Source organism: Melozone crissalis, unplaced genomic scaffold (assembly GCF_028551555.1).
Source record: "Melozone crissalis strain CALT ecotype California unplaced genomic scaffold, PUWL_Pcris_2 ptg000005l_1, whole genome shotgun sequence".
Lineage (NCBI taxonomy): Eukaryota > Metazoa > Chordata > Aves > Passeriformes > Passerellidae > Melozone > Melozone crissalis.
The window spans coordinates 17,412,077-17,435,687 of record NW_026535783.1 but is presented as its reverse complement, the minus strand read 5'-3'; the positions used below and the strand labels follow the sequence as shown (position 1 = coordinate 17,435,687).

The window sequence follows — 23,611 nt, the reverse complement described above, 5'->3', positions numbered from 1 at the left end:
AATAACCTATTGAACTTGAACAAAAGATACTGCTGTTTAACACCTTTCATTTTTACCTATTTATTTTTAAAACAGACAGAGACATAATGCCAAAGACAATAACCAATTTCTTTAGCTATTAGAAATATCAGCTCTCCCTGGAACTTCTAAAACAATATTTAATTTCTTGTGTTGTTCTGGAAACACTTTCAAAAACTGAATATCTTATGAGAACTCAGAACTATGGACATGAAGAAACTATAAAAATCCCACAAATAAAGCACAACTTCCTTATTCAGAAAGATGTTCCTCAAGGTGGATGCTTCAAGGATCTCCTCTTGTACATAGTGGGGCTTACCTCAAAACAGGTTGAGTTCTAGAGATCTCTAAGTGTCTAAGTGTGGAAATTGTGTATTGACAAATCCCTTTAAAAGGTATGGAATAAGACCATTTATAACAGAACATTTAACATGTAGTAAAAAACCCAAAAAAGTCACACAGACAAAAAATTCCACATCCAAAAACATCTTAAAAGAAGAGACTCATCTGGTAGCAACAGAAACTTTCTGCTTGTGCAAATTACAAAGAGCAGGGCCCTAGAGTGAAACTCCAAAGTAAGCAAACAAAATCTCACTCCCAACAACACAAAAGAAAACAGCCTGTCTAATGCTCAATATGTGGCAACAACCATCACATATTGAAGCATAGCAGGAACAGCAAAGAGGAAGACAGCCAGGATGCTCTGGAAAAAATGGGCCTTAGTACTAAACAAGAGAAAACATAGTGGGACTTGTGTTTGGAGAAGAAACAGTACAACAGCCACCTATGTAATCAGGAACAGTATGTCGCACAGGCACTAAAGGCGCCTTCATAATTAGTAAAAAATGTGCTTAAAGTTAACAAAAAGAAGTTTTTAAATACAAAAGACATAATTAAATTTCAGAACTCAACTGCCATAGTATGTCGCAATACTAAATACTTTTTTAAAGGAATCATATGAGATCATGAAGAAAACTTTCATTGACGGCTACTGAGTTTGAAACTGATTCTGGCAAAGAGTACATATAACCCTTAATGGTATTGCTGGATATACCAAAACTGCGTTTTTTTCAGAGTCTCACTTCCTTTTTTCTTATCCTCTAAATCCAGCCTTTGTGCACCACAATACTGAGCTAAGTGATCTTCGGTCAGACAACTGTATGTCTGTTCTGAATAGGAAAAAAAAAATGATTGCGATTTTACTTTATTTAGATTCTATTTTATTTAGAAAAGGCCTGTTGAAGCTAAACATGGTCAGTGGGAGCTGAAAGAATGAGTAATTAGGAATACTAGCTGGTGGCATTTGGCCACTTGAACAAGAGCTACTGGCAGCTGCCAACAACATAAAATGCAAAAGTGATCCGCTTATCACTTTGAATAGGACTGCATTCTGCAGTTTCTTCATCTCGATTCAGTGAGTGCTCTGAAGTAGAATAGTCAAAATAACTATCTTCAAGGTTAGCAACATTTTTGTATTAGCTACGTTTTAAAAAAGTTCACTGTACTGTGGTTGACATATGCTAATGAATAAAGAAGTATGTTAAGAACAGTATTTATTACAGAACTAAAAAACTCACAAAAATCTATTAGAACTCTTCCTATGTACAAAAATATGGCTTTGGCTGATACAGTTTTTTGAACAGTGAAAGCTAATATTGGATTATCACTATCACATATTAGACACAAAAAACAAAGCAAGTAATTAATCTACATAAACAAAATACTTTTCAGAACACTTAGGCATTTGTAAGATTTAATCTACTTAATAACAAATTATGTGTCTAATGCTATAACAGCTAAAAAAAAATAAGTACTAACTTTTACAGTTTACTTTAACAGTCAGAAAAAATGTCTAGACTATCCTTGTTAGTGCCAAAGTTAGCTTACAGGACAACAGAACATGGTCTAAATTTTCTGTTTAGAAAGCACTACTCTCAGAATAGAAGACTGCAATAACAAGAGAGTTCCCCCTTCCGTCCCAATAAGGATAACAGAAATACTCTTTTGCAATAGAAGAATAAAATTAACTGCATGGTCAAACTACTTAGATGTTATCACCAATAATTATTTAAGTTACTGAAATGTACACTGCTGTTCAGGCTCTTCATGTAATGTCATTCTTTTTCTCAGAACTACAATAACCTATTGGACTTGAACAAAAGATACTGCTGTTTAACACCTTTCATTTTTACCTATTTATTTTTAAAACAGACAAAGACATAATGCCAAAGACAATAACCGATTTCTTTAGCTACTAATGTAATGTAAGCTTTTAAATGAAACTTGATTTTCAACGTTGAAAAAATAATCACAAGCACCACACTGCAAACCGGCCATACAACTGAGCAAGACTGACACAGATGGATCTCAGCACAGAAATCCCAAATTTAAATAAAATGTTTGTTACAAACAAACATTGTTTGTTACAAACAAACATATTTGCCCGAATACAATTGCCTCCAAACCATTACTGAACTTGGTATTCTTAGAAAAATGCTTACTTTTATTGTGTACATACCTGCTGATGTAAGCGAAGCTTGTCTTCTTCCAGTTGTTTGATTTTTGACCTTTCTAGCTCTAGCTGGTGCGCACATTCCTCCCTGGCTCGACGCACAGAATCCTGAAGCACCTGCAGATTTCGTTCATGCTCTGCTTGCAGCTCCTTCTTTACTCTTTGAAGCTTAAAAAGAGACACATATTTACATTAATCCATAGGAGTGAGAGCTTCACTTGAAAAGTCTTACAACTGTTACTGCTATTCATGACAGAAAAATTGTTATTAATTTTTGAAATTCAACAATAAAATTGTTCAACTGTTCATTATATATGTTCTTATTGAATTTCAGTTTAACTACCAATCTGCCAATTATTGTATTTGGGCTACAAATATACTCTTGCTTTACTACTGTAAAAACAAAGCTCTCAGGAGCTCCTCTGTACAATCTAAATGATTCTACACGATTGCCCAAGGCAGGTTTCACTTCCACCTTCCTACTACAATGTGAAAAGCTAAATATTCCAATTCACTGCAGAGAGTGTGAAAGTCACAGCTACAGCCAAAAAGTCTTTAGGTCAGTGAGACTGCACTGTTCAAACTGAGCATATTGAGATAATTTCTCATTAAGATAAACAGAAGAACAATCCTTGACACATTTGAACTTTCTAGAAAGATGCTACTGTCCCAGATGACTGCTAGCTGAATAGAAACTTCTCCAATGTCCCGTTTCTCAAACTGTAATTTGCTAACTGAACACTACATTATTTTGACCAGATGTTTTTTGAATCCACTGATTTTTATCATCTCTAGCTCTCAGGTCAGAATCTTACTAAACTTTGAGAAAGTTTTTAGAAAAATCTACATAAGATTCAAAATAACTACTTCTACTAAGACTGAAATGCACTTGGCCAAACGTGAGCACCAGATTTTGTTGCACAGATGCTGACGTCAAAACATTATTTACAGCACAAACTGCATCTTGAGGTACAGACAGCCTGGGTACTGAACAGAACACTGGCTCAGCCAGTGAATTTTTGTATTGGGAATTATCAATTTTGTTACAAGCACAGAAGGCATGAGTAGGCTAGAAAAATTAATCTGAGTTGCAAAGAGGAAAGAAAGTTTAGCTGTTTGCACAGCTAAAACACCACAGTATTTCACCTACGTAATTTTGAGTTTGTCCTGAAATACAAGAATAGGCAGTTTATTTTCTCTTTCCATATGACTAGCAACCCTGAAGTGACACACGCTTTGCCAGATTGGGCGTGTTAGTACAGTGGTAGTTACTGGTTTCTCCTGCATCCTCTTTCACCCTGTCACTATTGGAAAAAAATAAACAGAAGTAGGAACTCTGAAAACGTTGGAAAACAAAACCTGAAGTTTCTCCCAGATCTTCTTGTCACCTTCTCCTATTTCAACAAACAATCTAGCAATTACTTTTTGAAGTGAGGCACTCTTGTGTATGTGTACAACAGTCACCTGACAGTGCTAAACTTAAAACAGAGATATGCTAATGTTACACAAATGTCTGCACTGACATTAATTCTGTCAAGAATAGAAAGTTTACAGTTCTGTAATCCTAGCAACCCATTTAAAAGTTCACTGAATTTCTATTTCAGTAAAAAAGTGTAGCTGTAACAAAACTTGGCTTAATTGCTAGTGTTCCTCTACACATCACTATGAACGTGTCTAGTTAGTATCTTACACACAAAGCACAGTTGTCACTATGTGAAAACTCAAACCTCATAGAAGTAGCTAATGCAATTACATTGTTTAATACAACCAGTTTTTACCTCTGATTCAGCGTTAAAAAGCTGTCTCTCTCGCTTATCCAGATCTCTCAGGGTTTTCTGAAGCTGTCCTTCCAAAACATTATATTCTGCTACCTAAACAAAGGAGGGAAAAGGTATAAAATATTGATAGCTTTTATTTAGAAATTTCCATATAAAACAAGTATCTAGCTCTTAAAAACTTGCAATGGGGTACTTACTTCTAACTCATAGGCCATAGAAGGGCTTTTTGACCAGGCAAGTAAAATGCAATCAAACAGCTCCCATATACAGCAAAACTAATCTAAGGAAATTTCTAACAAATATTCTATGATTAAAGGCTACTTTGAATTCTTTTGCACTGTTGTAGACTAGCTGCATGCATATCAGTAGCTGCAAAGGTTAATTACAGACCTTTGATACATGTTACCAAATACCTTGTTAGATTTATAACAATTTAGACCTTCTGCAAATATAACGAGGAATTTCCTTACCTTTTTCTTCACTAACGCTTCTCTCTCCCTGTCTCTTTTCTTCCATTCCTCTGCAAGTGCTTGCATATGAACCATTTCCTTCTTTTTAAGCTTTCAGAGGAAAAAAAAAATCAAACCAGATCAAAATTGCTGAAAGTGCACCTTTAGAGTACTAGCAGACCTAAGTCTTGAAGCAAAAGTGTTTAGTATGCTGACTTGTATAGCTCAAGATATGATTCTGATAGTGAAAGACATCTTAAACTGAAGTACAAAATGCAAAGTAAACGCATGTTTGAGAAAAATATCCAAAGAATGACTAGATTTTCACTACCTTTTCAAAAGAAGTAAACAAAAACACATAGAACAACTTCAAGAGTAGACAGCAATGGTTTTTGAGATGCAACTAACAGAATATAGAATTAATATTTAACATCAATAGTTTGAATCTTGAATCTATTGTACTTTATTAAGAGTAATGGAAAACTGTGAAGATGGTATTCTGCAGTTCAAACCCAGGACTTTCTTCACTTTCTTAAGAATTAACCTTCTCCATTAAGTAAGAGCATGAAATTTGTGAATGGAGTAGTTTACATCTGAATTTTTAATATTCTGTATAAGTAAAATTTAGTTCTTACTTGAAATACTAAAATAAAATATAATTAAGGTTGTTATCTGTATCAATTCTATTAAAACTTCCCTGGCAATCACATAATTTAGGTAATAAAAAAGAGAGCAAAAACCTGATTTTCAAAAATGTCCTCTTGCATTTCTTTCCACATTTCTAACTCCAGTGCTGCTTTGTATTCCAGAGTTTCTCGAGGTTCTGGATGGTCTTCTGGGGCACGGCAAAGCTGAGTGTGAGGGACATGCTGTTGCTGACCAGCACCTACATCCTGATATAATAAGAGTGGATTTTTCATTGGAACTTTAAGTTGTCAAAGACATGTTCAAAGGAAAAAGAAAAGATTTTATATAAAATTTACTTGAGAAGAATCTGACACCATAACTTCTTGCACTTTGACAAGTCCGTAGTCTTCCAAGGTGACGGTGTACGAAAGCTCTGCTATTCTGGTGCCTGACCTATAAATAGCATTAGAATGTTATTTTAATTAAAAGTGCCTAAAGATACAGAAAAAGAACTGTAACACCCAACACCCAAAACACCAAAGCTGAAGTTGTTCTGTGCAAGCTCAGAATCTCTAAACACTTGCCCATATGAGAGCTCAAACATGCTCTCCTATATATATTGTTAAGTTAGGGCCTAGTTTATGAATTAATGTCAAGCCTTCTGACTTAAACTTGGCATTAGAAACCTATTTAACTAACAAATTACTATGATCAATACATCCCTGCAATGAGGGAATAATCCAAAATTGTACCTACAGTCCTAAATCTTTCTAATGATGTAACTGTTCATATACAGGCACTGCTGCTGACTTCAACTTAAGATACTCATTAAATTTCCTTAGTTTTCCTTGTTTAGACTTTAACAGTAACCTTCTAGTCATCCACAATATAAGTAACTTAGCATATAATTTGTGGCAAAACATCCTTGGATTTCTATAAACACATTTCTAGAAGCTTCAGTATAGGGAACTGGCAATTTCAAATCACAAAGAGGTTAAAATATCTACCTGCCCTTGCACAGAAACAATACCTACATAACAGATATTTAAAAAAATTAATGTGAAAGTAGTTGTGGTTTCTGCTTAAGAACAGTTTGTTTCCAACTGCCTCATCTCTAATCACAGTCAAACTGCAGTAAACAAAGCCAGTCCTTTTCACAGAAAGGTATTAAGAGAAGGAACAGAAAATCATGTAACTGGAAATGATCAAAAGTTTCACAGGAAAGTACACTGAATTGTAGACCTTGGTCAAAACAAAACCTCTCATTTCAGTGATAATCACTCAAAGGCAAATTACACAATCACTCGTCACCTGGAAGCTGCAGAACATACCAAGCAACAAGATGCTGAAAGAATTAACCACAGCTGTAGTTTTCACAGAAATTCACTTTCAGCAAATATAGATTAGATGACACTAAAATGCTTTTTACAAGGGTGCAGGCTTTTACACTATACTTCTATTTGCAAAGGAAAAAATCCAATAAATGCTTGTACTTCACTTAAAATAAATGGCTGCATTAAATTCTTACAACTTTCCATTGGCTACTGACTAAACAAGAAAACTAGATTTGCATTAGTTGACCTCAGAGATCCAAGTAAATGATTTGTTGAACGTACCAGTGTAAAAAGAAGGTTACGCCAACAAGAGCAAGGATAAGAAGGGGTTAGCACAGAAAAACACAGACCTTATTACATTTTGAGAATGCCATCTAGTGGTTATGCTTTGTGCAAAACCAGGTTTCATTTAACTAACGGAAAAAGTATAAAGCTTAATGTACGGTGAGACCTTAAAGTAACTATTCACAGAATGAGGCCATGCCAGCTTTCCCACAGAAGTTTAAGCAAAGCCAGAGGTTAATTTTTTATTAAGTTAAGTTCTTATTAAGTTGGGAGGAGAGGAGACACCCAGTCACTAACATGAAATTTCCTGTGAGTTAAATATAAAATGCATTTTCTAAAATCTGTTGCATTAGCTGTTTAAAATTGACCTCAGTCTTAATAGCAATTATGTTTATTTTTAAGGGCATAATCAAATTCCATTATTACAAAGAAAAAAAGAGGGTCTAGACACTGATTGTAAACACTAATCATCTTCAACAAGGACACAGGACAGAAGTAATTACCAATCAAAAAGAAAAACAGAAAAATACACACACACACAAATATAAATATACCTATAAATATAAAGCCCCAGCACTGCTCCATGTAAATGAACATTTGTCTTCAGACAGAGTATGAGCTAATACTGCTCCTTCTGATGTACACAAGCTGAAACCCCTGCTACTATCCTGAAAAAACAGGAAACGTCTCCATTCTCTGGGTGCATCTGTCCTAACTTTCACCAAAGTCAGTTAGTTGCATCTAAAAGCATACTATGGACAAATAATGTTAAATATATTATGGAATATCAACTTTTATACAATTAAGTGACTTCCTTTTGGAAGTGCCTCAGAACCTTTTTTCCAATTGTTTCTTTCTTAATCTGTCTGTGAAGTTTAACTTACCCAGGATCATGATTACATAAAAGTTTATTACAATGACTTTGGTAGTAGTGTATACACTGCTCAATATGAAGAGGCAATTTAGCTTTTCATCTCTTGGATGCCTATTCCCCCCTCTGCATACTGCAGCACTCTGCAGCCTGTTTACCTATTCAAAAAGCTATGCAGGAAAAGCTGTTTTTCAGAGAAACACTAAACAAACTACTCTAGAAAACTTGCTACAGAGCTAAGTATTTTTTAAAATAGTTTTACCCTTGTGCTGCTGTGAAACTGACGGTTTCATTGCAAGTCTGACGCCAGCATTGTTCACCATTCCCACCCAAGAAGCGGGTCTTTTCTGAAGCCAAAACATTAGAGAGCTGAAGCCTTGCCATTCCTAGAAGTAAGTCTTTGGCTGTTTTATCCTTGTGCCACAATTCAACCAGCAGAGGCAATCTGAAACAAAGAAGTGATCTTTGTGTCAGGCACCAAAATCAAACAGGAGGCATTCTTATTCAGAAGAATCTCACGTTCTAGAAGTAACTTCTTAAATCAGTGATGGTTACAAAAGTCAAAATATGAGTGAGTTTCACTGCCTTTCACTTAGAGGAATGAGACTGACTGACTTTGTATCTTCTCAATCACTTGGTTCAGATTATCATTCCTTTCTTCAACTGGGGACTAACAATGTTACAGTGAGAGACATAAAGAATAGTGCTAACACAGCTTGATCATCTTAATTTATAAATACTTACAAAATAATTTTAGCCATCGTCACTCAAAATACAGCACCCCCAGCGCTACTTTAAAAATAATGATTTTTTTTACATCTTAATCATTTCTTGAAATCTGGTAGAGCTACTAGGAAAACTGTTTTAGAGCCCCCAACACTGCAAACTCTTTTCCAGGTACCTGCTGTATTTTTAAAAATATCATATGGACATTGCATATTAAAAAGAAAAGATTTTCATATTTCAAGAAGTACTTTGTCAAAAACAATGCTATCAAGCTTTACTTTTAAAATTTATGGCAGTTGTATTTATTTCTGTAAGCAAAAATACCTAAGTATGCAAGAGAGAAAATCAAGAACTGTAGAATTCCTGACTTTAAATGATAATAGAGAAACTGGAAGAGTAAGCTATTAAGTATTTATTTGCATTAGTTCTTGAATTATTTACTAAATTCTAGCACTGATAATCTTAATGTGACTGCATTTACAACAAACGTAATTAAGATTAAAAAAATTGCAAATTACTACCTGAAGAATGTATCTTGAAGCTGATGAGGCATAGTTGCAAAGTCAAATGCACAATATGACTTTGGAAGAAAGACTTCCATGTTCTTTCTAACTTCTACAGGTGGGTTTGTCATAATAGGTGCTGCACTGCCAAAAAATGGGTACGAGTACCTAATAAAAACAATAACAAAAATAATAATTCTATAAATAGATACCTTTTTTGTACCTCTGCAACAGGAAAACCAGTTTACACATCATTTAGTAAAGCATGACTCGCATCAAAGTTTGAGAAATTTATACTAGTACATTCAACAACAGAACTTAGCTGTCAAGTATTTACGTTGTCATTTACTTCAGGAACAATCCAGCTTCTTTATATTGGCTGCTGCTTTGACAAAAGAAGTTTTTATAACCTGTTTGTTCACAACCAGATGAATTCATATTTTACTAGAACTCTGCAATTATTACATAAACTGAGCAGACAAACAGAAGAAAAATTTATACTCACGTGTAGATTGTTCCTTGAGAACATCTGCAACTGTACTTAAAGTTCAGACTAGACTAACATGCAATAACTGATAACTAGGCATACATACACACAGTGTCAGAATCATTAGAAATTTCACTAGCTTTTTCATCTCCATAGTTTAATTGACTGAAAGGCAAGTCAAATCATTTTACCAATATGACTTAAAATGTGGCCTGAAACTACTCTACTGGCAACTTTCAGTGTACCATAAACTGTAACAAAGGGGAGGTCATGAACCTCTTAAACTTCATTTTGTTCAAACTGATGATGCCAGCTGTCAGCTAAGCTCCTAATAAAATCAAATGATGCTTCTATATATAAAAAATGCACTCTCCACCTTTCGTGAAGAGCTATTTAAAGAGCTTGTTTAGACTGGAATAAAATAATGCTTCCAATCTACAGTGAATATGCAATTTTTTATCCTGCAACTTTTCTTAATGTTCATGTATCTGGATGTTTCTCCTCTTCAGCTTCCTTCCATGTTCATCACTGACTATAAAAATTCAAGCGCATAAAACAAAAAAACCCTATGTGTTGTTACTGTTCTGAAACAAATTAACTATTCAAATGTTACATAAAATATTTTATGTGGCAAAATTCCATCCATTGTAACTTGCTTTCAGCATACTACTTACTAATGTAGCCAATATGGAAAGACATTAATGATGCACGCTATAGTAGCCGTATTTTAAAATATTCTAGCTCTACATCTCATCCACACCTTTTCTACTTAGTTCAGACAAAATTTAAACCCCATGATCCTAAACCCACTGCAACTAGACTTCCCAGTGACTAGTTAAAACTGTATGAATCAAGCTCTGCCAGAAAAGAGGCAGAGCAAATGGAGAGGCAACTCCTCAGTCAGAAACACTCAGAAATTTGACTGAATCACCATTTAAAGATATATTTCATCACAAATATTAAAAGCATGCTGATGGAAATGAGAAGACAAATTGTAAAAACTATTATTAATCACTCACTTCAAATACACCATCAATAATTGCTACAATGAAAGTAGAATTTCTTTTTTTAAACCATCAAAATCATCCCTGTATTTACAAGTCTCTCAGATACACTGATTCTTCATTAAAGCTAGAATGGATTTCCTTTGGATTCATACACAAACCAGTGATCTGTCTCTCACTAAAACACTGTAAAGAGTTCTTGGTGGAATGTGGAAAACTAAAAAAAAAAAAAAAAAAACCAAAAACAAACAAACAAAAAAACTAAACCAAAAAAAACAAAACAAAATGAAGAAAAAAAAAATCACTTCACTGATAAGCTGGAAATGTAGCCAGAAAGATTTACAACCAATTACAGCAAAAGGCAACAATCCTTAATGCTTAGTTTAGTGATAAGCCAGATGAACAGTCTAAATTATTTTGCTACTGAAAATCAGCTACATTTTAAAAGGCATGAAGAAGGAGAGAGGCACTATGTCACCAGCAATCTCTCAGCTTATGAAGGCTTTGTATTTTCCAAGAATAACAATAAAAATTGTACCTTAAAATGCAATTTATTGGAAAACCAACTTCCAGACCACGTATACTTCTTAAGTCTATTGAAAAGCAAAAATGGTGAGAGGCTGCTGGAATGACAATCTTCTGTGCTGACACAGGCTCAGAAGAACTGGACACACCCACAGGGTTAGGCTGAGATATCACTACTGGACCACCAGCTGTGTTATCAGCTGAAAACACAAAAGAGAATTCATGAGCATTTTCTATAACTTGTTCTGCCCAAAAATAACAAAATATATCAAAGATTAGTGTCACATTTTAAATGCAAGTAGAGCAGTTGCTTCCCTAAGAGACTTCTATTCCTTGTAAAATAAATGAATACTGGGAAAAATAACCACTCCTGTAAGTTACTGCTTCCAAAGGAAAAAACACCAAAAACCCAATATACTTTAAATCTTCTTACAGGATTGTAATATTTTTCCTTAATCTTTGAAGCTATGTAAGGTTTAACTCACCTATAAAAGTTTACAATAAGATCAAAGAAATTAAATTCTTTAGAAAGATGGTGTAAGACCTCAGTTTATACTAATTTTTCATAGTCAGCTTGAGGGCATGCATAGGAGAAGAAATACTTTTAGAATTTTAGTGCTTTTTAAAATTAAGTAACTTCTTCAGGGGAATTACAAAGACAATCAGATTAACAGGTCAATTGTGCTCATGTAAGGCAGCATCACCCTTGGCCCCAAGCTTTTAGTTTGGCCCCACATTTTACTTTGAAGCAAACAAAAATGTGCAAAGCACATCTGCTTCTGGTCACAGAACCCACGCACTGTGGCACTCATTTTATAATTTAGAAAGCGGAAGCAACATTGAGTGCCTGCCCAATTGTATCCAGGCTTCTTGCATCCTTACAATGAGACCCAATATTGCCTTCAGAGAGTAAGACATCAAACTACAAACCACAGACAGGTCTCCAAAAGGCATTCTTGAAAAATGCTCAAGACATTTTGTTTAAGACTTTAAGGGCTACTTAGGCTACTAAGCCCCTACAAAATGAGGGAATGAAAATATCAGATAAGAATGTGACGGTCTTTTGGAAGTGCTACTTGTTCTGATATTGCCTTCATAATTATTTAAACCATTTTCACTTTTGTAATTTTTAAAGAAATATCTCATTACTAGCATTGATTTTATTCTTTCCTCCTTTATCCTAAGTGTTTTGCTTGCATTAATAGTAATATTACAAAAAATTAAAATGCTGTAATACTTAAACATCAGTTAGTTAACACAATGTATGAAGGAAACTATTTTAAGTGATTCAGGTAGAATGTCAGTAGATTGCTTGGTGCAAAGAATTGGCAGAATGGAATTTAAAGGTCATACAGCTTTTAAGTACATACAGCTTACTGTTAAAATCCATTTAAGTTGGTCGTATAGTCAAATTTCATTCAATGTACTAAATTTAATGAATTTTGCCTTACAGGGATTTTGCAGAGGTGACTTTGCTCTGCTTTGTGATTTCAAAGTTGGAAGCTCTTCAAAACACTGTTTGCTAACCTCTTGAGGGCAGCCAGCCACCAGTCCTGAAAGACAAATGTGAAATGACATGTTTTACACCTTAGCAAAACAGAATTATAAAATTAGTATTACTATTAATAAAAAAGCACAATCCTGGATTTCCTAACCAGAGATTCAAACCAGCTGCTGGGTTCACAATACTTTCTTTTTACATTCCATATAAAGGACTTAATCGTTGCTTAGATAAGATCAGTCAGGATTAAAAGAAAATTTGCCTGAATTAGCAGACAAATCCTGAGAGCCCATTCTAGGACACAGAATTTCCTCTACAGAACTGTCTTTAGGACAAAGCTCAAAAGATCAGCAATACAAATATAATTAGAAAAACAATAATTCCACTTTATTAATGAACCACCTCTTAAGAAGATTCCTGCTCAGTAACATTTAGCAAAACAACATTTTTTGAGATTTATTTGGTTCTAATGGTATTTCTTATCTCTGTTCCTCTTCCACTTTTCCACTTCCGAGTTCTCAAATCAGAAACAAGTCTTCCTAGGACTTGGGCTACCAAGTCTGAACAAAAGGATCTTGTAAAAACAAGCAAAACAACCCAGTTGCTTGGTTTTGTCCAGGAATCTGTACTATATGAACATTTGTCTTCACAAATTATAATCCACATAGTAAATTCCTTAGAAAACTCAAAAATCCCACATTACCCCTGCTTTTCTATTGAATAAATTAACACTAGACAATTTCATCTCATTGAGCAAGTCAGTTTCTTCAAAGGCATCGCACTAAACCTTCTCATTCACAACTCCAGGAAACTCCAAAAACTTTTGTTATGATTTTTCAAGCTTATGACCATCCACCCCACTTGTAATCTACGCACCCCCAAATCTCTAATCTGGCTCTTGCAAGTGTACTTAACAATAATCATGTTCAAATCACAACATTTATCCCCCTTCTGTTATTTGTTTATGCAAATGATTCTGACTTGCCTGGAACTTATTACCAGAAGTTAGTACTACTTCACAAATATACTAGAAAGGAGTAATACATGATCCAAGACCACACTTAGCAACTGGGCAAAGAAATTATATACTACATACCCCTTTTCCTTGGTTTTGTGCCTTTTTCAAACTTAAGACTTTCCACTTCACTCTCTGTTGCTACATCTTCTTTTGAAGAACACTGGTCAGTTTGAGAAGGGACATTTTGGGATCTCTGTTGCTGGCTCTCTGTTTTTCCACTAACAGGTGAAAGAACTTTCTCCTGTGGCTGTTTGGGTTCAGTTGCAGCATTTAAGGGAATCAAAGGCTGAAATAAATAATAGTTTTCTTATTGACCATAGCTTTCATGGAAAAATTCTGTCCATGACACTTCATAGTATGAGATTATTTTTCTGACACAGAAAAATGCCAATGAAAGAGTCATTCATATAAAGCAATTTATTCTTTCAGGTTTTATTTTTTTTTTGTTTAACACAAAACCCAGTCAAATATGATTAAGAAACACTAATAATTTTTTAACATTAAACTGTGTCTAAACCAACAATGAACAGGTAAGACATACCTGGGTAGTCAAGTTCTCCCTTTGCAGAACTACAGATATCCCAACAGTAGGAGCCAGATCTAGAGGCAGTTGTGGCAGTTTCTGTTTAGCTCTATTTGGTGGAACAAGAACAAATGGTCCCTCTATTGCCACAGGGTGTTGGTCAATCTCCACATTTCCTCTCTTCAGCAGTCCTGACAGGGGAACTTCAGTACTTCCAAGAGAGTGGTCCCCACAGCAAAGATGGATCTGCACACACACAAAAGCATTAGAAAGTAACTGGTATGTGTAATTTGCACTGGAACCATCTGTGCACCCTCCACTAAAGGTAGCATAAATAAAACAAGTTATCATCCCTAACCCAGTCCCTGCATGCTGAGAATAAGAACAGCTATGAAATGTCAGTTTTGAGCAAGTAGGATTTGTTCACTGATAGGGCAGCAGCAAATCACTGCACTGCTCTTCTGAGGACCTGTCATATCATTCCTTCTGTGGGATAAATTCAGTACTCAGTGGCTTTTAAACACTGCCATTCATGCATAGGCATATAAAATGCATGACTGCAAAGTAATGAAAAAGATTACTTGAAGGCTTTGGGCATATATTTAGATACCACTTAACTGGGAAGAATTTTTTGAATTAACTGTGGTTTTAATTCCTGGTAAATATAATAATTTGAAAATTTGATTCAACTGTATGTTTCTTACAGAGTTTAATATTTACACCTACAAGTGAAAGATTGATCTTAAAAAAAAAAACAACACAAAAGGTATTCTATTTTCCTCAAAGTTACTCTTTGAAACTCAAATACTAACTTGCTTTTTCCCAAATAAGAGTCACTTCAGTTTTGATTTAGCAGATCAGAAGACTGTATTCTCATCCTTAATATTTATTGCACTTAAGGAGAACTGTTGTGTTGAAAGGTGGGAGTTGCCAGTATACATATCTAGGTGCACATATATACATACATACATATAAATATGGTCATACAATACATACATACACACATTCTAGTCTGGCAACTAGCACCTTTTACAACCAAAGTCTCCATTTTTGGAAATATATGTTAAAATTAAGAATCAGAACATGGTGCTCTGATCCTGTATCCTAAGACTTAAGATGCTGAGTGAGAACTCAAAGGAAGAAAACTCCAAATCAATATGTGGATCTGACCACAAAAGAACTTTTGTTCAAAAAATTGTTCTTTACATATGATGCAAACATGCATAATTCCCCATTTATGTATCATATATGTTTAAAGACTGTTTTAGACTAAGAATAAATTCCAAACACACCAGTGGACATTGCTCCAAAAATACTTAAACTTGTGGCAAAAAAAAAAAAATTGAAACACTACAAGATTTGAACTAAAGCATTCTTAACCACTCTGCATAAAAACCCTAGAATGGTCTGTATAAACTTAAAGAAAATAACTTTAAAGAGTCCAGATCCACAAATACTTTGTATAACTAATTCTGTCTTATTTACCAGCTACATTATCAGAAACCCTATACCACCCTCACTCAACAAAGCAGACTCTTGTTTTGTAATCTTGTAATTAGTTTGAGACACGCACAGATTGCCATAAATACTCTAAGTACTACCTGATGTTTAGAATCAGAGATTCTCTTAGTTTAGAAAAGACCCTTAAGTCTACTGAGTCCAGCTGTTAACCTAACTCTGCCAACTCACCACTGTCCTCCATTTAAAGGCAAGGCTAAAAAAGATAAGCAATATCCCATAACAGCCCAAAAATGTCAGCAGTATATTTAGAAACAGCATTTGTCTACAGAGCAGGTAAAAAAGACAGACCTTCCTTATAATTCACACAAGGTGTGCTGAGGACAGTGATTTTAGAACTGAGGCAAGAGTGACCCGAGCAGCTGGTACGGGATTACCATAGGTAGCACAAAGCAGGACTCTGGGTTGCAGATGGTCTGATTGCAGCACACACTCCAAAGCTCAGAGCTCTTCAGAGAGCCACATTAGCTCTTTGGGAAGATCATCTTTCAGCAACAGCTTTTATCATGGCATGCAAATCACCTTGCAGTAACAGCAACTAATTAAAAAGACAGCACTCCATCTAGCTAGGAAACTTGGTGCTATGGTTTCCCTCACATCAGCAAGATGATCAACTTATATTTGAGCCAAAATACTATAATACCATCTTAGTTTTGGAAACAGAAATGCTTCACAGATACAACCTGAGACACACTCTACTTCTTTAATTTTAATTATTTATTTTCATTCACATTTGAAATTAAACAGCTTACCTGCAATTTTGACTGTGCACAAAGATAAAGTTGAAGCACATCTACTGTACTCCGTATTCGAACTGAAGCTCTTTCTGGCTCAAAGTTTGGATTAATTAAATCAGTGAAAGGTTCATTTGTGACATCATTTCCCAGTAATGAATAGTAGAAAAAAAACTCAGGTTGTCGATCAGGGAGCTTCATAGTACTAGGAACTAACTGAAAGAGATCAGAAGAGAATTATGTATCTCTTTCCTTGATGCAGAGTTACAGTAATTCTGAAGCACTAGTTTGGAAATTAGAACTTAAAGACTGACCAGCTGACCTAAATCATAGCTTGCACTCCACATATAACTTATTATATTAATACTCAAAAATGTTTTACTTAAAGTAAAAAAGAGCAAGACTTGTCAACACCAAAGGCTGTAAATGACAGTATTTACTAACATCAAGTACCTCATAAATACTCAGAAATAAGCTATGCCTTCATAAAATATATCCAATTATCAAATAATGCAGATTAGAAACTGTTATATAATTTATGTGATTAAATAAACGACTGAAACAGACAAACTTCATCCTGTAGGCACCTGCGAGTTCAATGTCTAAAGAGGCACATGTGACAAGCATGATCACTGTAGATTTTGCTTCTCAAGGTCCTACAATTCTAACATGGAAAACTATTTTCCCTGAAAAAAAGAAACACGGCAAGACTGAAGAGAGTTTATCACACACCATGAATTCTAGACCAATTAAAACAATACTCTCAGTACAGCAAAAACACAGCAGCTAAGGTCTAATGCTGAAACAACCATTAGCATGCCACTTCATCCAAGCTAGTAAGTCCTTCCCTCAGGCAATATACGAGCTCTGTCTCACATACTTGAAAAGCATTTCACCTTGTTTGAACTCCAGTGGACAGGCACCACACTGTAGACTGGTATTATCCACATAAATGTCTTACACAATATTGCAGTAGAAAAGTATGCATTTCATACGAATGCATCATTTGAAGTAAATACAGCTTTAGTACTTCAAAAGAATTATATTTCATCTGCATTCTGAGATGTTAAGAACTTCATAAAGTTTTAAAATGAATATAAATTCACTTTGGGACAAGGTTATTTCTTGAAATAAGCTCAAAAAACCATTAAAAATGAATTAGAAATGAGGAATGGGAGGGTGAAAATACTAATGTGGTATAACACTTCTTAAAAGCTACACATAGCAAGGAAACAGACCTGCTCCAACTGTGTGGCAAATGCAATGGTTACAGACAAAACAAAGTGATCCTTGCAATACTCTGCTGGTCCAATTTGATGATAGCCCTCTTCTTCATTCAAGACTGGCACAAGACTTTTAGGGTCCAGTTCACGAAAAAGGGTTAGTACTAGGAGAGAAGAAATAAACATGAGTAGCTAGTGGCCTTTGTAATTGCTTTTATATATTTTAAGCATTACACATGGAAATTACATGTGGAAAGAAAAACTACAAAAAAAGATCTTGATGTCTGCTACCAAAGTTTTGCAAAACACAAAGAAGTCTCTAGGTATACTTCGAAACAGCTACAAAAAATTCTGAAATTAACTTTTGTTCACAACTGTTACGCTGAACACTACGCTAAACAGAATTCTAGTTCCTATTTTTATTTTGAGTTACAATGAGAAAGATTACAATAACTGGAAGTTTATTTTACTAGGCTAGAGTGTACCATGCTTTTTCTTTATTTTGATCATTAAAGAAAATGCAGGACAGTAACTGCATATTGCAATCTATTGGAACAAGGATGCTGTGCCATTCCACAGATCTTCAGAATGCTTCATTTAAAGATTTTTCATCTCAAGTCTTCAGTGCATAAAACTGTATTCTGGTTTGCTAGTTTTTGTTCTATAGTGCCAGTAATTCAACACATTTGGCCCTCAGGTTACACGAAAGAGAAATAATTACACAGCATTTTGTGAACAAAAAAGCTCTGTTTCAAATACTGGAAGCTTTAGACAACTTAAGTCAGTAAGGAAAGAAAAGAGTGTATGAATACTAAACGGAAAAGTATCTGACCAGACTAGAACTGGGTAATACAGCTTTGTTATAGCCAGTACCGGGAACATTAGCTTTACAACTGTGCAAACCCAGAAGTTTGTTTTTCCCCATCACATAAATATGATATTGACTAATTTTGACATGATGCAAAAAAGGAAAGAGCCGGCAAACTTGTTTGTAGCAATTATTCCACCAAAAAAATGAAATGGGAAACGGTGCTGAGTAAAGGCAGAAAGATTTTTTTTTTTTTTTTTTTGCCAGTGTTATGAGGGATAGGAGAACTTGCAGGTACAAAGACCACATGGGAAGTGCAGACTAAGGAATCATTTAGAGTGGTTTTTTGCCTCCTTTACAGATGTTACAATATGGAAAGTTCCCTGCGTTTTGCTGTAATCCTGAAAGAATGGAGAAAGCTATCTTACACTGAAACTTAAATCCTGTCTTAACCAATCTTGAAATGCAGCCAAGTCAGTGAATTCTGGGCCAGAAGCTTATAAAACATTTACTGACACTGATCACTCTACTTCTACAAAATTACAGCCACAGATCATGAGCAGATAGATGATGGATTTAGAATTAGAGAAAATGTACCTTCAGGGCAAGAACACAAGTATTGTAAGGTATGGAGGAGAAAATCCACTAGTTTTACCAAAAGGCTCATTTTTCATAAGTTAAGTAGATAGGCATTTGGGTGAGAGAACAGGGCAAGATGGAAATATGTTTTTGTTTCTAAAATCTTGTTTTTGTTTTTTTAACAGTTACTAACTTGCATTAAAAAGAAAACCAAAACACACGGATGAAAAAGTGACTTGAAGGCATAGCACAGAAAGGCACCAAACATTAACATTTGAGGTCCAATAGATTTTTGACACATTTCACTGATTTCCTTCAAGAAAAATAAACAAGAGAATCCAGAATTGGAATGAGTCCCAACAGTAAGCAGATGTTACTACAAAAAAATCTTAACAATAGTACATAATTTAAGTACCTAAAGATTAGAAGAAGAACCGACCAAAAAAAAAGCAAGTCTACCCAGCAAATGAGACATTTTACTACATTACAGTTCCAAGCCCAAACTACTGAAACTTTACCTTCTATAAAGGTAAATCTCCTTCCCTATTTCTTTCATAACTTTCCAAAGCACATAAATACAAGTTAAATACCCAAGGGAGTTAACTATGAGCCCCTGATTCTCATTTAAAATACCAGTTGGTTTGCAACTTGTCCACCTAAAAGTCACACAATTATCACAGTAAAGAATCCCTGAAAAACTTACTACCACAGGGTACACTAATCAGCTGCAAAGGGTTTGCACTGAAACAGCTGTGATATTAAAATTCTGTTGAGACTTAACAGATTTTCATCACGTGATATGTCATCTGCCACAGGAAAATTTTTAATTCAAAGTGAGCAATGTCATGTTACTTACACTTGCCTTCTCTAGGGGGTGCCTCCTTTGCTTTAAAATCGTCAACTAGTGCTTTTGAGTCTGTCTCCAATGCAACACCAATTTGTATTTCAGGTTTAAACTTAGGGTACTTGTTACTAAGCAAAGGATACCATTTAGGTGCCTACAGAGTAAAAAAACAAAAATAAGACCCCAAAGTGTTTAAATACAACAGAAAAAAATCGTAGAATACTTTTACAGGAAACTCAGTCTTAATCTAGCACTTCTACTTTATCATCTACAGAAATACACTTTGGTTTTTATTTCTAAAAATTTGGTGTATTTAGTACACTATTGTACTAAAATATTCTATAGAATACTGGATGACTACCTGAACTTATTGGTTTTTTGACTGACTTGAACAGTGAAAAGGCTAGATAGAGAAATATACCACAAATCTTTATTTAGAAAACCTTCAAGTCCTCGACTGCACAGTAAGTCATATGCATTGAAAATGCTCTGGAGGAATGATGCCAGAATAGGACACCAGGCTCCTCGTATGACCCATATCAAAGTTATGTTTTGGTCAAGCTTGATACAAGGGAGTTGGCTAATTAAATTTATATAAACAATTATATTGTGCTTACTCTATGCTGTATTAAAGAGCTAGAAACAATCACCTAACACATCATCCTCCATGGAGGTCCACTATAAAAAAACAAGACTTGATTTCATGATGGAGACTCAATTCAATTGTTCCATATCTATTGCTTAGATAAAACTTTCCAATTGATTAAATAATGAAATTGTGTAGATTAATTGGTTGCTAGTGATCCTATTATTCAATTCAGAAGTAAGCAAGATTAGTACCAACTGTATTTTTTAATTTGTGCACGTTCTCAGAATCAAGATGTCTCTCCTCTTACAAAAAGCAACAAAATCCCCCACATATGATCAGTTATACTCCTAAATGAGACTCAAAAGTTTAGCCTTCAAGTTATATTATCTGTAACAGCATTGTTGTCAAAACAAAATTTTAAATCTTGATGTCCCATAACGTACCTGTTTCTTTTCTGGGGCAGCCCTTAGATCCAGTACAATATAGCCTATATTCTCTTTAGCTGAAGATACAGGATCCAATGCAAAACATTGGAGTTTGATAGGTGTACGCTGCAGTCTGAAAAAGTAACTCAGTTGAAACATTAAATATAAAATGTATACCTGCTATTAGTTCTCAAAGATAGTTCATAAGTTTCCAGCAAGCCAATGATACAAACTAGTTTCATTAGGTCAGAAACTGAACTTATATTGAACGTACAAAAGTCATCACTAAGTGAGAGAATGAGCAAGTGGTTTAATTCTTGAGGAAGAGTGCATTGGAGCCTCAGTCTCAAGCACTATTAAAAAGACATTAGCAACAAATAAACATTTCACTTACATAAAATAAAAAAAGTACAGAGCCTCACACAAAATTTGAATTTCACTTGGAAGGGCATCTTAAAAACAGGACTTGTGGACAAGATTTTTGGGTAAAGCACCTGACTACTGCAAGGCACGTATAAGACATGTAGCACATGGCAAATGTAGGCATCTTTCTCTGTCAAATAAAAATTATACAGCTTTTTTAAACTTCTTTATTAATATGGTCATAACATTACAACCTGTAAGTTGTAAGATTTATGAAATGAAATAACAGTTATGAAAACACTCAATTTCTCAGCTTATCTCTTTGAAATTTTCAAAAACTATTTACACAGGCTTTTCAGACTTGAAATTAAGTTAATTTTGTGCCACAGTATACATAAGAAAGCTTGACTGCAATGTTTGAATTACAGAATTACTAGTTTGCTCTAAGAGCCTGCGGGGTGTGTTTTAGTAGTGTGAAAATATACCCTTTAGAATTTTTAAACATCACTTATCTTGCCACACATTACCTTTTTTTGTACATTAGTACATTTTTCCATAACATTATTGTAGATAAAATAAATTTTCTATAGAACAATTCAGATGACAGTAAACCAAAAATTGTATTTCACTAACTGTAAAGAGAAGAAAGTTAAATTTTATCTGCATATTAGACTTCACTTTTTAACATTACCTGTGCTGATGAAGTGCTTTCCTATCAAGTTCCCAGGCCAATTCTGTAGCAAATTCTGGCTGATCAGTATGCTCCACGGGGTCAGTAGCCAACTGTTCACCATCTAACTTGGCTTCAACTATAAGCATGTGCTTGGGTCGTTTTGGGAAACAGCGCCCTGTAAAAGAGTGGCATTGCATGTGCCATCAGTAAAAGAGATGCAAGAGCTCAGATGGATGCCATGAATCAGTTATGTGAAATAACCTTCCCATGTCACCTTCCCTGCTCTGATCTTGAAAGAAAAAGTTTGCACTATACAGAAATATGAAAGAATGTAACATGAAGCAGACTATTTGTGAAGAAACAGGAAACTAAGTAACAAAGCAAAGTAGCAAGCAATTAGAATTATTTGAGAAATCTAGGATTGGCAATAGGTAAGGGAGCAGGCATGAGAAAGAGTGAATGTTTTGCTTCAAATGAAAAGGTTATGAACTGTCTGACATCCAAACAGAAATACATGATCTTGTAAAAGTATTGAATGGTGTTTCTCCTGCCACTTGCTGAAAAAAAAATTTATTGCCAGATTAGGAGAGTGCCTAAAACCGTATAGGATTGGTCCTGGGCTCAGGATCATCCAGTATTCTGATTTGAGATGACAAAAAGAAGTAAAACATTACTTATATCACAGTGTGGGGAGACCATACTACAAGCGTATCAGACGACAGGATCTTATTTGTAAGCTCCTTTGGCAAACTACATGAATGGACAAAGAAATAATAGGATTTACTTGACAAAAGAAAAGCATTCAGCCAAAACAACCCAAACCCCCAAACCAATCTCCAAAAGAGAAAAAGACATCCTAACAAATAACTCACTCACGCATACACACTCTAATTAGACTACAGAAACTATAACCCCTGAAAATGCAAGATGACCAATTGGATATACGTTTGAGTCAACACCTAAGGCTGATTGCTACGAAGGGATAAAAATACCAGAATACTTTTTAAAAAACAAAACCAACAAAACCCAGATCCTCGGGGAACGACTGTAACTTTTCGTATTCACTTAATACATTGCGTAAATACCTCCAAAACCTAACAGAGGGTAGCCAACCCCGGCCTTAAGGTACGTACGTCCAAAGCTTTTTTAATAACATCGGTTTACTCAACGCTGCTCAGTTTACCCCGCTCACCTCGGAAGCAAAGCCAGCCCTCATCTTCCCCTCGGGACAGAGGGGACGCGCAGCAACCGCGAGGCCACGACCCTCTCGCCTACCTTCCAGCACGGAGACGACGATCAGCAGCCGATCGGCGGCTCTGGAGACCATCTCCCCGCTCCGCCCGGGCGCTGCCGGGGCCGGCAAGCGCGACCACTCCCGAGGCGGAGCGGAGAGAGCCGGGAGCTCTAGGACGCGCCTTGCCGCCACCCACCGCCCTTTTGCCGCCGCGGAGCCTTTAAACACCAACTGCCGCCGCTTCCGCCCGGCAACGCCGGCCCCGCCGCTTCCGCCGCCGGCCCCGCCCCGCCGCTCCCGGGCCCCGGCCCCGCCCCTGCACCGCCCCGGCCCCGCCGCTCCCGGGCCCCGGCACCGCCCCTGCACCGCCCCGGCCCCGCCGCTCCGGGGCCCCGGCACCGCCCCTGCACCGCCCCGGCCCCGCCGCTCCCGGGCCCCGGCACCGCCCCTGCACCGCCCC

The 23,611-nt window shown here is 35.8% G+C and overlaps 1 protein-coding gene across 2 annotated transcripts in view; it reads right to left on the bottom strand.

Annotated features, from left to right (window-relative positions):
• Window positions 1-23,257, bottom strand: part of CEP120 (centrosomal protein 120) — a 37,943-nt gene extending 14,686 nt beyond the window's left edge. Inside the window, exons 1-17 of one of the 2 annotated variants that reach the window (XM_054287913.1) lie at window positions 23,193-23,257; window positions 21,936-22,092; window positions 20,900-21,014; window positions 19,880-20,021; window positions 17,652-17,800; window positions 16,432-16,629; window positions 14,180-14,407; window positions 13,717-13,924; window positions 12,571-12,672; window positions 11,133-11,319; window positions 9,122-9,271; window positions 8,137-8,319; window positions 5,741-5,837; window positions 5,498-5,650; window positions 4,779-4,868; window positions 4,309-4,401; window positions 2,537-2,698 (exon numbers count right to left, since the gene is read on the bottom strand). In XM_054287913.1, coding sequence (XP_054143888.1) covers window positions 2,537-2,698; window positions 4,309-4,401; window positions 4,779-4,868; window positions 5,498-5,650; window positions 5,741-5,837; window positions 8,137-8,319; window positions 9,122-9,271; window positions 11,133-11,319; window positions 12,571-12,672; window positions 13,717-13,924; window positions 14,180-14,407; window positions 16,432-16,629; window positions 17,652-17,800; window positions 19,880-20,021; window positions 20,900-21,014; window positions 21,936-22,092; window positions 23,193-23,244 — 2,466 coding nt within the window. In that variant the 5' untranslated portion in view covers window positions 23,245-23,257. The other variant, XM_054287923.1, reaches the window with a different exon arrangement.
• Between the last annotated feature and the right edge of the window lie 354 nt (window positions 23,258-23,611).